The 15,001-nt window shown below is 52.3% G+C and overlaps 1 protein-coding gene across 7 annotated transcripts in view; it reads left to right on the top strand.

Annotated features, from left to right (window-relative positions):
- Sirpa (signal regulatory protein alpha) overlaps positions 1 to 15,001 on the top strand; it is a 41,291-nt gene continuing 26,290 nt past the window's right edge. Inside the window, exons 1-2 of one of the 7 annotated variants that reach the window (XM_063248802.1) lie at positions 1 to 127; positions 1,660 to 1,747. In XM_063248802.1, the coding sequence (XP_063104872.1) occupies positions 1,669 to 1,747 (79 nt within the window). In that variant the 5' untranslated portion in view covers positions 1 to 127; positions 1,660 to 1,668. The other 6 variants (XM_063248797.1, XM_063248798.1, XM_063248801.1 and 3 more) reach the window with 6 other exon arrangements.

The following is a 15,001-nucleotide window of genomic DNA, read 5'->3' as shown; positions in this document are numbered from 1 at the left end:
ACAGACTCCTCAGAGAAGAGCGAAAAAGCAGCGTTTTCCACCGGGAGGCTCTGTCCTCTGGGATCCAGCCAGTCCTCCACTCCTCTTCCTCGATGCCTGTCAATGCCTCAGAGCCCAGGCCTTTAAGGTGTCCTGTCCCCCACGCCCATTTCTGGCCCTTCCCAAGCCCCTGAGTCTGCCCTCCCTGGAGAAGCCGCCTCCGGGAAGAGCCGGACCCTGCCCCTCTCTGCGCTGCCCGCTCTCCCCACCGCGGCCCCCTCCCGGCCGCGCTCCCCCCAGCGCCTCCCTTCCCAGCGGTACTGAAGTCCTTCCTACACACGCGCTATTTTTGTACCATCACTCTCTCCTTCCTCCCCTCTTCCCCCTGCATTCACTTCCTGCTTCTGCTTTTCCCCCGGCCCAGCTAGGAAAGATCTAGGCCCCTCTGGCCGGCACCTACCCCACCGCGGACCCTCAGCGCTGGGACCCCGGGGAAGGCCACTCGGGAGGGGCAAAAGACAAACCACCCACCCCCGCTGCTCCCCTCCACCGCGCCGCCCGCAGCCTCTGGCGGGCGGGAAGCTGGGACCCAACCACCCTGCGGGAGCGCGCAGCCAGGGGGAGGTCGGCCGCAACTTCCCCAGTCCACCTTAAGAAGAGGATGTAACCAGTTTGCGGTGCTGACCTTACAAAAACAAGTTTGCGCAAAGTGGAGCGGCGGGCCGACGTCTGGGCAGCCCCGGCGGCGCTTCCTACGCCTCGCAGCCTACCCGGCGGCGCAGGTCCGAGCTGGCCCAGGAGCAGAGCGGCGGGGAGGGGAGAGGACGGCGCTTAGGGGCCGGGGCGCGCTGCACGGGCCGGGGACTGGCGCCCCGAGAGCCAGAGCCGGAGCCTGAAGGTCCGGAGGCCGAACTGGCAGCGCGGCGGCAGCTGCTCGGGGCTGCGGCCGTGACCCGTGCGAGGTGCTAGGGCCCGCGCGGGGGCGACACTCGCCGCTCTCCGGCCCCGCGGGAGGCGCGCAGCCCCGCTCCCACCTCCGGGCGCGCTGCTGGCGGCAGACGTGGGGCAAGGAGGTACCGGCGGCCAGACTCGGCAGCCTCCCTGGGCGGGCACAGGGAAGGAACAGGCTGGGCTGCGGGCTCCGGACTCCAGGCAGGCGCGACGCCGGGACCTCAGTGGGCGTGCAGCACGGAGCCGGGCGGGGCAGGTGGCAGTGGCGGGGACGGCTGTGCTCCGGCCGGGCCGTCGCGCTGCCCCGGCCCTGCCCTCGCCGCGCGCTCTCCCCGCTCTGCCGCGCTGTCTGGCTGCGCCGCGCGCCGCCCGCGCGCTCTCCCCCTCTCCCTCGCGCTCCCCCTGTTTGCCTCCCAGTGTCTCTGGCTCTCCGCCTGGCTCCCTCGGGTCTGTCCCTCTCCCGCCTCCTCCGCCTCCGGGCCATCTCTGGCTTCGTTTCGCGCGCTCTCGGGTCTCTCCTGCTGCGTCTCCTGATCTCTCCCGGGCCGCAGGGCTTGGGGGTGTTGGGAGGGGTCCTCCCACCACAACCGCCGCGGCGGTGGATCCTCGGAGCGCCTTGCTTGAAGGGGAGGGGAAGAGCGGGGAAGGGGGGAGCCTTAGTCATTTCCCCGCTCCAGCCTGTGCCGCCCGGGCGCGCACTCACGGCCGCTTTCCCTCCTCGCTCCGCAGCCGCGGCCCATGGAGCCCGCCGGCCCGGCCCCCGGCCACCTCGGGCCGCTACTCTACCTGCTGCTCGCCGCATCTCATGCCTGGCCAGGTAAGCACCCCTACTTCCCGCCACTGCCCTCCTCAAACTGCGGGCTCAGGCCTCTCAGATCGCCACTGGGAGTTGCCGAGCTATCGCTGAACAGCCCCAGTCAGGAGAGGTGTCTGTAACCAGGGTTACAGATGCGGATACGGGGACCCAGAGAGGGTCGGCGACTTAGCCAAGGTCACACAGCCAGGGCTAGAACCCAGAATAGAACTCTTTCTATGAAGGCCTGTCTCCAAGGACTGTGACAATGTAGTACTGTGCCGGGCACTGGAGCTTAGAGATGAGTTGTTTCGCCCAGCCCTTGCCTGGGTGGGAGACGCAGGAGAACAGAGGCTTTCAGAACAGGGCACCCTGGTGTCTCTAGAAGCTAGATTCATGTTTTCCACGGTTTTGACATGGGATCTGAGAGAGGAGATGGGGGCAAAGGTGCTCCCCGAAATGAAGCCAAAACAGGCTGTGGGATTGGGTAAGAGTGCCCCTCTGGTCCTCAGAGTCCACAGTGTTAGTGGATGAAAAGCGAGGGAGAGAGGAAGCAGGCTCAGGGACTACTGAGATCAACAGTTCCTTCCTGAAATTGTGGTGGACGTTCCCTGTGTTGGCATAGCATCTGGCAGCAGCGTGGTCCCCCACCTTGCTTGCCTCTGCTGCTCCCCTCTCCTGCTGCTGTCCTGGGCTTCCAGGCAGCCCCTGCAGTTCAGGTGTTCCGCGGGGCTGTTACCTGTGGCTCCAAGCGTGTCTTTTTGTCGGTCTGCATCAAACACCTGGCTGTCTCAGACAAGCGGGCTCTGAAGGCTACTGTGTGTGTTCGCCAAGGGGTGAGGTCACCATTTCGGAGTTCTGTTTCTTAAAGGGGTTCTGCAAAACCGTGGGTCCCCAGGAAGGGTTTGAGGGGCACAAAAATGGAGTTGGGGAGGGAGAGGGGAATGGGGATCTTGTTTTGTGGTCTCTGGAGGCTGCATTCTGGGTAGAGGGGTGCCTGTACCTCCCACCCTTGGGCAGGGAGGTAAAGATGAGCTCACCATCGCCCCCCTACCCCACCACATTTGCCTAGATACTGGTAACCATCTGATAGCAAGGAGAAAGAACTAGCAAAGAGTGGGTGGAAGGAGAAGTTGGGGGGATGGACAGCAGCTTTTCCCTGCCTGGTAGTATCCCCTGAACCCCACAAGTGCCCCCACACCCCTAGTTCTTTTCATTTAGAACCAGCTCTTTGCAGGGTGGATAGAAACACTAGTAGATTTCATGTCTCTCCTCTGAGTGGATCTCATCTGCACTTTCTTGCCTGAGCCTGCCATTTATCTCTACAAAAAAACGTTCGAGCTCCTGCCCTACTCCCCTCCAGCTGGCTTAGAAATGCACAGGCAGCTCTCATGAGTACTTAATTTTCCTGAAGCAGGGCCCAAGTTAATTTCTAAATGTCTGTTCTAGACCCTCTCTGCCCAGGACCCTGTAGTTCAGTCCCTGGCAAATGAGGGGTGACACTGATTAACCAGTGTTCACGTGGGCAGCCTGCCTTAGCTGGGGCACTGGCTGGAAACGCTAACACCTTTCTTGTGAGCATGTCTCCCCTCCCTTTGCCTGTAAAAACAATCTATAAAATGGTAAAGATTGGGCCATAAAACTTCCGTTCCAATCCATTCAGCATCAATAGCCTGAGAAAGTGGGAGCAGCATAGGGGCCCGGATTAACTTTGAAATAAATAAATCTTTGGAAGCAAGGGTAAATTTCTCGGTTGGGGACAGTAGGAAAGGGATGAGGTATGGCCATCGGAGCTCCCAGCAGCCTCCTCTGCATTTCTCTGGGGTTCTGGGGCCATCCTGGGCCAGCTCGAATTCACTTGGTCTGGCTGAAAGGTGAGACTTCAGATCCCCGCTTTGTAGTTTGATGCATGACATTTATGACAAAGCAGAAGAGAGACAGGATAGAAGGGCAGGAACATAGAAGAAGGCAGTTGTCCAATTTTCAAAGAAAATGGATTTGTTCGACTGAGAATCTCAAATGTCAGGCTTAGGAAGGCAGTTTTGGATTGAATGACTTAGTGTGTGTCAGGCAGAGCTGTCATCCTGGGAGGTGTCACATGATCACTGTGGCTTCACATGATCACTGTCAGTGGTGGGGTGCTGGTCATGTGAATTATCCTAGTTGGGGGTGGCAGGTTAAGAAGTTTCCAAAGATTGAGTTTGACACAAGTTCTTGCCAAAGGGAAATTCTAAAAAGATTCCGATGAAGTCACCACGCTGTGTTCTTGGGGGCAGTGTAAGGGCTAAATGGTTTTCTGACACAAATTTTACTGAGGGAAACTTGGGACACCTCGGGTGCCTGACTCTGGGGCTGCACTGCCTGACACTGAACCTGCAGGCTACCTGCTTTGTCTCACGTAGGCCGTGGGGGCCTTATAGTCACCTCCGGACAGACCTCAGGTGAACCTCTTTGCCTTGGCCTAAAGGAGGCCAAGCCAAGTTGGGGTTCTAGCCTTAGGGGCATTGGGACCCTCCATGAGCCTCTGACCCTTGGTAGAGGGTGGCATTTTGGTGACTCCTCTGTACTTTCCTTAGTGGTAAAATTGCTCTCACTTCCTGTTTCATAGGAAGAGACAAGGTAGGGGTTTGGCTGTGCTACAGCCAAGCTGTGGGGAGGTCTTGTAAAGCCTTAAAGTTCTCTGGGTACTTCCTGGCCATTACATATTCTTTTGCCAACCCCACAGAGACTCATGGCGTGATTCATTCCTTTACTTGCAGTCAGCACTGATGAAGTCCTAATGTGAACCATGTGTTGAGAGAGGGAGGCGAAGCAGTGTTTATTAAACAGTTAACTGCATTCCTGGCTGTGAGCTCTAGCTGTGTTATCTCACTCATCAGCCATGCAGGAGTTGGCTCTTACCCCATCTTATAGATGAGGAAAATTGAGTCAAAATTGGAGTGTAACCTGCCCAAGAAGTTAGTGATAAGTGCCTTCCTGCTAGTTGATTCTGATAGAAGCAATTAAATGACTGGGTCTGGATTTCATAGTCCAAGCTTGGGGGATGGAGTGGAGAGGAGAAGCCCTCTTGGGCTTAGACAGAGAGTTAGGGCCTGGCTCCTTCTCTGGGCAGAAGTTTTATACACAGGTATCCTCTGAAAGCCGCCCAAGAGTGTGGCTCTGGCAGCCTCTTGACCTTCCAGGTGACAACACATGGGGAGTGATACAGTTCCTACAGGAGCCCCCCCATCGGGGCTGTGGAGCTCTGGAGCCCCCAGAGCTAGGATTTGCCTGCATCTTCCTGGTGCCCTTTGCGACAGATGGAGAGGGGGTGTGGGAGAGGAAGGGAGTCTAAAAGTGTTGTGCGGATCCCACACACACCGCTCCTGCTTCCAAGGGCTCTGTGCGACAGGTTATTTTTTTATTTGTAGCCTTGGATTGACAAAGGTTCTCCCTCCCCTTTCTTTTCAAATGTGCTCAGATTTGTTGCCTGTCAACACAACTCTGATCATGTCACTCTTCAACTCGAAACTATTGAGCTGTTGGTCCAAGTTTTCTTTAAAAAAACAAACAACTATAGCAGCAGGGCCTGGGCAGCCTCCCTGAACAAGCCCTATTTCTCACCACATTTTCCAGCAGGCTGACCTATTGGGTTGCAGCAGGAAACAGGGCTTCCTCCAGCAGCCTGGAACGTTAGAACCTGGAAGATCAGAAGAGAATCCTTAGTTCAACACAATTGCCCCAATGTTACCAGAACAAGGAACAAAATGCATTTGATTTATGTAACAGCATTAATATACAGCCTAATCTAGTATGACTTTTGAACTAACCCATACTTCTTATCTCTGTCCCTTTGCCTAGGCTGTTCCTACCATCAGACATGCCCTTCCGTATCCTTGTCTCCCTCCTTGCCTCTTATATCTGAACCCTACTGTACCTCCTGCTCAGTGATTTCTTCCTTGTCTGAGCCTCCAACTATGGATTTTTATCTGCTCCTATCTGAGGCTGCTTACTGCACCCACCCTCCTTGTGCTGCGTGTTTAACTCTCATACCTGCTTCTGCAGCCTTAGCAACCGTTTAGCTTCTCCACACAGAGATACAACACAGTCTAGTGCAGTGGCGCTGATCCTATGGCACGTGTGCCACAGTGGGCCCGTTGTGTCACCAAGAGCTCTGAAAGGTTCGCCACCACTGGTCTAGTGCTACCCAGTGCTGAAGGCCCTGGGTGGGCCCTGGCTGCCTACTTGGACAGTTTGCTAAGCTTCTCTGGAGCTGAGTTTTCTCCTCTGTAAATCAAGGATGAAATTGCCAGCTCTGTTGCAAAGACTAAGTACATACATACGTATATGATCTTCAAGCAAGCTGCTGTGTAGTCAACACTCGGTAAAGGTTAGTAATTGTAGCAATCAGTATTTGTTATGATTTCTTCAAGTGTAAAGTTGGGACTTTGGTAAAGCATCTAGCAGCGCTCTGGATGCATAGTGAGGGCTCAGAAAGCAACCAGAGTGACCCAGTGAATATCGATGCTCTGCCGCTTGTTTTCCCTGAAGCTTTTGTGCTGTTGGGGGATGGATAGGTTGCGCAGAAACCCAGGCTGGTGCTCTGTAATTGCAGGTTTCAGGGCTGAGCACAGCCTTGGATGAGACCTGCCTCTAGGTGGCTCTGTCTGGATCCACAGGTCTGGAATTGTGCAGTGCTGGCCCTGGAAAGGAAAGGCTCCATCCCCTCCCCAGGCACCTCACAGTGCAGCTCAAGAGAGAGAAAACACAGACCTGGGGCCAGCCTTGGTAGGATGCCAAGCTGCCTGGGGTCCAGGCCAAGGCTTCTTAAAACTGAGCTGTGCTGGAAGTTTCCATTGTGAAACCCAGAGATCTGGCAGGACCCTGAATTCCATGAGAAAATACTAAAGTAGTAATAGGAACCATCATTTGTGGCCAGTTCCTAGGCTCAGTGCTGGGTGTGTGTGATCCAGTGGTACTCACAGCAGTCCTGAGTACTATGCAACGGTATCATCTGATTCATTTGACTGGTGAAGAAATGGAGACTCAGAGAGGTGAAGCAGCTTGGCCAAGGCCACCTGTGTCAGAGTCAGATAGCCACAGAGCCTGTGCTGTAGCCATCACCTCATTCTTTAGACATCACTTAGCCTTGCTTGGCAAGTAGAGAAACTGGCCGGGGGTGCTGGTACCCTGCTGTTTCATGGCTTCTCACTTATTTCTATCAGTGTGTCCTCCAGGAGGTGGGAACAACAGGGTTTCCAAGAAGCACTTCCATCCCCAAGCTGGAAAGGAAGTATCTGTTTTGACAGCTGAAACCCTTTTCCCAGCATTCTGGAGCAGGTCCTCTGATGGAGCCCTCCACAGGACAGCTCTTCCCTGCCTTGTGTTTCAGCAGGCCCTCCTGGCAGGGAGGTGCACACCAGCCGAGGTGGAAGTCAGAAATGATACGGAATTGCCTTTTGTGTCTGTAAGATTTCCTGGCACATCCATTTTGGGACACAGGGTGTTAGATACTGCAGATCAGCACAAGCGCCTAGGAGATCAGGTGCTGGGATCAGGAGACTGGAAGCCGGAGATTGGAGGGAGCTGTTGGCCTCCCTGTTGAGAGAGCCGGCTGGATTGAGTGGGTGGCAACACCAGGGCTGTCTCTACTGCCCTGTTCTTCAAGCGGATCTTCAGTGTCCTCCAGAAATGGAAGCCTGTGGTAGGAGGAGATACTCGGTGCACATGTGCCTGGCACAACTGAGCCCTGAACACATGTTATCTCTTCCATCTTTTTATTTTGGAAAATTTCAAATCTATGCAGAGTGAGAAGGAATGATGTAATATACCTCAGCTTTGACACTGATCAACCCCCACCATTCCTGCTGCCCCTGCCCCTCGCCTTGCTGGGAGCTTGGGCTTGAGGGAGTATTGTAAAATGAGTGCAAGACCAGGTTTCAGCCCCCCACACTGTGCTCTGATGTGCTTCATGTACATTGCTTAATCCTCACTGCAAGCCAGAAAGCATAGAGTCCTTGCCCCATTGTATGAATTGGGGAACTGAGGCTCCTCAAAGCCAAGCCAGGCTCCTTCCAAGGCCATACAGCTTGTGAGTGCTAAAGCCTGGATCCAAGCCTCCATTGGCTCGTAACCACTTTGCTCTCCTTAGTAAGCTTTTGTAAATGTAAATATTCATTCAACAATTTGTTTTTGGTTCCAGGGATTGAACTCACAACCTTGTGCTTGCCAGGCAAGCACTTGTGATGCTGAGCTAATCTCCAGTCCAATTCAACAATATTTTTGAGCACCTACTGTGTGCCAGTAGATTGAACATCTACTGTGTGCTGCAGGTGTCTGGAGAGGATACAGCTGTGGACAAGACAGATGAAAACACCTGCTCTGGTGGAAGTGACATTCTAGTGAGAAGGAAAAACCAAGCCTAAGTAAACAGATTATGCATTATCTCATTGAATTCCCACTATGGTTCTGTGAGATGGGGACTGTTATTTGGACAGATAGAGAAACTGAGCCTCAGGTACAGTAACTTGCCCAAAGTAGCTTGTATATGCAGAGTAGCATTTGAATCCAAGCCCCTGGATGCTGCAGTATCTATTTATTTGTTTCAGGATTTCAGCACTGCCTACCGTACTAGCATGCAACTGCTTCTGCTCTTGCCTCCATTGGTATCTTCACCCAGAGCAGCTGGATTGAGTCTGTCCTATGCCCCACCTCTTAAGGTCCACCTGCTTTCAGAATAACACCAGAGACCTCGCCATGTGCCCTTTTTTGGAGCATGTGTCTCTCCACTGTCAGCGCTTACCACTCTCCTGAATATTTCATCTTTGGTGCCCTCCATTCTGTCCTTCATCTGCCCTGGCTTCCTTCTCACCCCAGGCCCTTTGTACATGCTGTCCTCCTGCTGAGACACCTTGCCCAGCCATGGCTTCCTTCAGGTTTCTACTGCTATCTCACCCCCACAGATGCCATTCCCTGCCACCTCATTCTAAATGAGGTTTACCTTGTAATTGTCCATCACTGTGCCAAATTTGTTTCCTTCTTAGTGTCCCTACTTATTTCTATATTTATTTGTTTGAGAATTTCAGCACTTCCTATCCTACTAGCATGCAAGCCACCTCATGTACTCTTGTAGTAGGGACTATCCTCACTTGTACACAGGTTCAGCCCATAGTAGAGGGCTTAATCCATATTGGTAGAGCAGAGGAACAAGTGACTGTGAGGATCACTCTTTAAAGAGGAAGACAGAGTCATGCAGTTGCGTAGGCAAACCTGTCCCCTGACAGGTGCACGGTCCCAGCTCTGTGGCAGGCCAGGACTGGTCCACAAATCCCTGCCCATCATGCTAAATATCAGGATGCATAGAAGCCCTAATACAGGGGGTTGGGGAGGTAGCAGAGAAAGCTTAGGACTTGTATTTAAAACTCCAGAACCACCTGCCCCACTTAGGCACCATGATGAATGAGCAGCCCTGTGCCCCGTGAAACCTGGTGCAGTAAGTGGCACACCCTCTTGGCCAGGGCTGAGCTTGGCGGGCCCAGCTCAGGGCTGCCTCCCCCAAGGCCATCGTCATTGCATGGAGTGGTCTGCCTGGGAGTGGGAGAAACAGAAGTGGAGTCAGACCCCTCAGCAGCTTCATGACCTTGACCAAGTGGAGGAGCCTTCCTGACCTGGTTTGTACAGTGTGTGGGTGGTGACAGCCTGTCTTGCTGGTTCCCTGCAGAGGTTGGTGAGGCTGTCATGCTCTGGGCGACAGTGCTCGTTAGCCGTTGTTACTATTCCTGCTCTTCTTGTATCATCATCATTTTATTGTATCATCATTGTAGCAGTGGAGTCCCTGCTCCGCCACTACCAGCAGGGAGACCGAAGCCCACTACAGCCTCAGAGTCCTCTTCTCTGAGGTGCAGGCCTGGCCTGGTTGCTCTCTGGCTGGGCTGTCCACTGCTGTCCTCCTGCCCAGATGTTTTGTCCTTTATCTTGATAGTTTCCCTGCTCCCCCTCTGGCAGGGGTGACAGGGCAGGGGCACCGGCTGTGGGGCCCTGCCTGAGCCCAGACCCAGCTTGTGCCATGTCCTGGCTCTGTGCCCTGGGACAAGTGTCTTCCCTGCTCTAAGCCTCATTTTCCCCATCTGCAGAATGGAAACGTTAGGGTCATGGCTGTGTCTTCCTCACAGGGCCTTCAGAGGGTTAAGAAAACTAAGAGCTATAGAAAGTGCTTTTGTGAGCTTCAAAAAGCTCTATAAAAAGGAACCAGTGAATAGTGTCAGCTCAGGGAAAAATCCAACTGGGGCTGTCTGCTGGTGGCAGCAGTGTGCTGAAACCTTGGTAAATGCCGTTTAATAAATGCCTGTCATTTGTAAGGGGCCTTTATCTTGGCTGGGAGAGTGTGGGCATATCCTTGGCAGGTCAAGAATGCAGAAGCCTGAGCCAGAGTGACCCTGTCTAAGGGAGAGGTTATCACACAGGTGGTCTTGGGCCACCAGGTTTGGATCCCACTTCCTCAGTCTCTACGCTGTCTTCCCGAGGAGGATGGTGATGGTAGCAGTCTCTTCTCCATCTCCAGCCCAATCTGTCCATTGCCCACTGAGAATGGCCGCTCACCACTGGGTTGGTCTCAATGCAACAGTGGGGCTGGAGGTTGGGAGGACGTCTCCTAGGCCCTTGACCTCTGTTCCAGGTCAGCACTACATCCTTACATCCAGGTTCTGTCTGAATCCAGCCACATATACATCAGGGCCTCTGACCCTCCCTGTCCCTGTCCCCCTTACTGATGGGGCCTGGCCTGCTCACAGTTCCCACTTCAGAGTGGTCTTATGCATAAGGTTAAGGTGGAGCCAGTTCCACCTCAGAGAGAGCCCTTAGTCCCACAGATTTCAGGAGCTCCCTGTCATCCCTTGGTCTTTAAATGCCAGCTGCATGGGTGTAGCTGCCCTGCCCTGGGCACTGGTGTGGTGCTCGGCCCTTTACACATGCCAGCGCATTGTGTCCTCAGCACAGCCCTAGTTTATTTGTCATCATTGCCATCATCATCATCATCATCCTTCAGATGAGGAGCCAGAGGTCCAGTAGGGCTAGGACATTTCCTGGTGTCTTATGGGTGGGACAGTGAGAATCCAAACCAAAACTTGTGTAGAAGTGCCAGGAACTGAATTTAAGCCCCTGCTCTCAAAGGACTTACAAGGAAGGTTAGAACAGGGGATGCACACTAAGAAGTTAGATAAACCCCCTGTGAATGGGAGGTAATGCAGACAAATTGAGCAGAGCAGGGCACTGAGGGAGGAGAATTGTATGCAGGATGGCCACGGAAGCCTTGCAAAGCCGAAGGAGGCAGGGAGCCAGGTGTCTGAGATCAAGGGAAATGAAAGCCTGGCAGAAGTAATGGAGAACGCAAAAGCCCTGTGGTGAGCAGAGCAGTGATTGAGGAAGAGGAAGGCTTTCGAGCTCTGGGAACCACCCTAAGAGTTTTGGACCTCAATCTGAGTCCACTGGGGGTCTCAGGAGGATGTAAAGGAAGGAGTCACCTGCCCTGGCTACAGATGGATCATACATTATCGCGAGGTAAGGCAGGGAGGCTACTGCCATAAGGGTCCAGATGAGGGAAAACAGTGCAGTGGAGGACAGAGGAAGTCAGTTAGGTTACGTTAGGTTACGTCTTGGGAGCTGAGCTGGTTCAGGGTGTGGGACACAGAGAATGAGGAGTCAGGGAACTGTAACTCTCAGTCCAGCTGTTCCCGTCAGCAGGCATGTACCTTCAAGGGAGAGGGTTGGGTTTCTTGTTTACAGATGGGGAAGCAGAGGCTTGGAGAAAAGCCACTTTGCTACATCACCCCACTGGGGACAAGACAGACAGGCCTCTGGCCCAAGCTTGGCACCGGCTTGGCACCTTCGGAGTTTACTGCCACTTGGGGGTGGGGCATCAGGGTTGCAGCACAGGGTCCTGTCCTCAGAGCTGTCCAGATGGAGCTGAGGTGGGAGCCCTCTTCACCAACCCGGCCACATGTCCCTGTTGTGCTGCATCGGTGCTGTGGTAGTTTCCAGCACAACATCCAGTGTCTCTGTCCAGTGAGCTCCTCCAGCGGTGCCAGCAGAGCATTCTGGACAACCTGAGCCATCCTGCAGGGTGCCAGGTTAGCCCTGTTGAAGGCTAGCCCCTGCCAGTTTGCTAGGATGTAATTCCCAAGACTTAGCCCTGGTCTCCAGTTCATACTGAGTTCTTGTCCCTCCTCTGGGTTTTTATTTGTGCTTCCTTCTTCACCCAATTCGGGGCTCACCACCTCTAGGAAGTCTTCTCAGCCCCCACCTCCAATCCTTCTCTGAAAGTGCTGATGACCCCGTGTGTGTACATGGTCCTTGCCTATATCCAGGACGCCTTGCAGAATGAGCTGTTGTCAGGAACAGAGCTCAGCTTACTCTCACTATGCTCTGTGGTATCTGGGACAGGGCCTGGCAGAAGAGGGTGGCTTGGCATGAACGAATCATTCTGACTTCAGAAGGAAATCATCATGTGGCTGCAGCTGTCAGAGCCCCAGTCTTGGGAACCATGGAGTCCAGGCAGCTGTGTGCAGGGTTGACCTCTGCCTCAGTGTCTGGTTGAGTGCTCCAGCAGGGAAACTTTGAGCTGTCCTCCCTGTGCACTGGGAAGTCTAGCCCTGCAGGAGCCTTCATGGACTGCTATCACTCTCCCGTGCACACATTCATGTTCACCCACAGACTCAGACTCTTCCAGACATCTGTCCCCATCCCCATGCACAGCCAGATCACTCCCCTCTCGTAGGGTACACCCTCCTGCCTCTGTCCCCTCCCCCCACACAGACACTTGTGTTGCACCTCAAGATGTTTCTGCTCCATGTATCATCTCTACACACTCACATGCACTAGTCCCCTGTGCCCACCCCTGTGCACATGTGTAGGTACTTGTGCTCTGCACACTCAGGAGCAATTCACATTCTTGTGCACCCATTCACATTCTTCTCTCACAGAGGTGCTCTTGTACACACTCCCACGATGAGTTCTTTTGCACACTTGCCCCACATTCTGTGTGCCTTCCCTTTAAAACACCAGTTTTTATATATTCTGTACTACACCCTGTGTGTGCACTTTCTCCACATGCTAGCACACTTAGGTTCTCTTGTTCTTTTTCACACTTCTCCACTGCACACACAAGCTGTTAAATCACAATCAGAATGCACAGAAGGCTGTGCTGGGTTCTCCTGTGCGTGATAAACCACAGTCCCAGAGAATGGTGAACACTGATGATGACTAGGCAGTGGGGAGCTGAGCTGCATCTGCTGTGGGGCTGGGTGTCACACAAGGAGTCTTGGGATGCTGAGCCCAGGGTCGGTTAGTGCCAGGACTCTGCCCATAGCCTCGGGGAATGGCCAGCTGCTGTGCCAGTGGCAGTGAGTGTCCCCCTGAGTAAGGTCAGTGCTGGGGACATGCACACTTCCACTGTGTTCTCTCTGCGATTAGTCATGGTTCTGGGGGAGTCACACCGGAGGCCACCTGGCCCTCTATCAGAAAAGTCATCCATGTTTTGTGAAAGTTGTTTTCATCTTAATCTCAAAAGCTACACATGAGCATTATTTTTAAAAAAAGTCAAATACATGTTTTCAGGCCCAGTGGTCATTCCTGGGGCTGTGGCTTACCACACACTTAAAACAAGTGGTCTGGCTTTCCTTTGCCAGTTGAGGAGAAGAAATAAGGTCGTGGGGGCAGCAGGTCCCCACAGGAAGGGATTAGGAAGCAGTGAGAGGTGTGTAGGGGGCCAGCTGTCTCAGGCTGAGTTACTTCAGCTCTGTCTTCACCACCACTGTGCAGCTTCCAGGCAGCCAGGGACACCATCATTTGCAGCCCTTGGTGTGGGGTCTGGCACACAGGGGGATCCTATAATCCATCACTGGCCACCCCTGTGGGCCACCCTGTACTGGGGACCCCAGGTTCCTCTTAGAGCAAACCTGTGACTGTTAACTTCCCTGTGAAGACACCTGTTCAAGTGTTCTGCATCATCACTTGTATTTTTTCCAAAATGTTTACTGTAAATAAAAATACTTTAATATATTCCATATATTATTTACTATAGCATAACATAAAAGTGTGTCCATTTCCATCCCACCTCGACTCTTATTTCCCAGGTGTAACACACTGCAGCATGGTTGCATTGTCTTATCCTCTTAGACTTTCCTTAAATCTGCAGGCAAACAAAGGAAACAGACAAAATCCTCAGGGGAGGTTCATTCAAACAATGCATATACAAGTGTCTTTAAATACAGTGAGATACTATATGTATTTTTTGTGTGCATGTCTGTTTTTGTGTTGCTGGCAGTCCAGCCAGGGCCTTGTACATAGTAGGCAAATGCTCTGTCACTGAGCTCTGTCCCTAGCCTAAGATACTATATGTGTTTCTTTAGCATTCATCTAGAAAAGATGAAAAAGACCCAAAGAGAGAGACAGGGATAGAGCTCTTAAGTTTACATTCATGACCCAAAGAGTTGCATTTCACAGCTTTGGGTGGTACCTTGCAGCTGTTCATAAAAAGTTTTATTTTGTCTTACAAAGTCCCAGTGATATTGAAAGTACAGGTTTTCCTTCATTTCTTCTCTTGCACAAGTAATGCAAACAGAAAACATAACAGCAAAATCCCATGTAAATCTGCCACTGAAAAGTAATCACTGCTAATCCTTAATATCTTCCCCAAACCAGAAGTTTGGGATCACAATGAATCTGTCATGAGTAACCAGCTCTGACCTTGTAGTGGGTGCTCACAGTGCATGTGTCTGCATCATTACTTTTATGCCTGTGGATTTGGTCGCCAGATGGATTCACCACAGTAGCATCAGCCTGTCTCCTTCCTTGGATACTGGATTGTTCCAATTTTTTATTTACAGGAGAACCATTAAAGGAATGAAGTAAAATGTTTGCATGTATCCTTAGTTATCCAGTGATGTGATTTTATGTTGTTTTGATTTATATGTGGGCTGGGGATATAGCTCAGCAGCACAGTGCCTAACTGTCAAACACAAAGTCCTGAGTTCAATTCCTGGTACAAAAAAAGAAACCTTTATTCACTTGTATTTTTAACTACAGCACATCAAAATGTTGATTACAGATATCACTGATGGCATTATAAGAGATTATTATTTTGTTTTTATACTGTTTTGTTTCCTCTAAATACTTTGCAATGAACAGGTTTTATTTGCATAACCACCATTTTATTTAAAATTACAGCATGAAAAATGTGGTGTTCGTAGAGATGCTTTTTTATGGCTGCCTATAATTCCATATAGGAAACAAGCTGTCAGTCAC

This window comes from Cavia porcellus, unplaced genomic scaffold, assembly GCF_034190915.1.
Source record: "Cavia porcellus strain 051 isolate PalLab524CR breed Dunkin Hartley unplaced genomic scaffold, mCavPor4.1 scaffold_5, whole genome shotgun sequence".
Classification (NCBI taxonomy): domain Eukaryota; kingdom Metazoa; phylum Chordata; class Mammalia; order Rodentia; family Caviidae; genus Cavia; species Cavia porcellus.
Note: the sequence above shows the minus strand (reverse complement) of the source record. Positions and strands in the feature narration are given on the sequence as shown.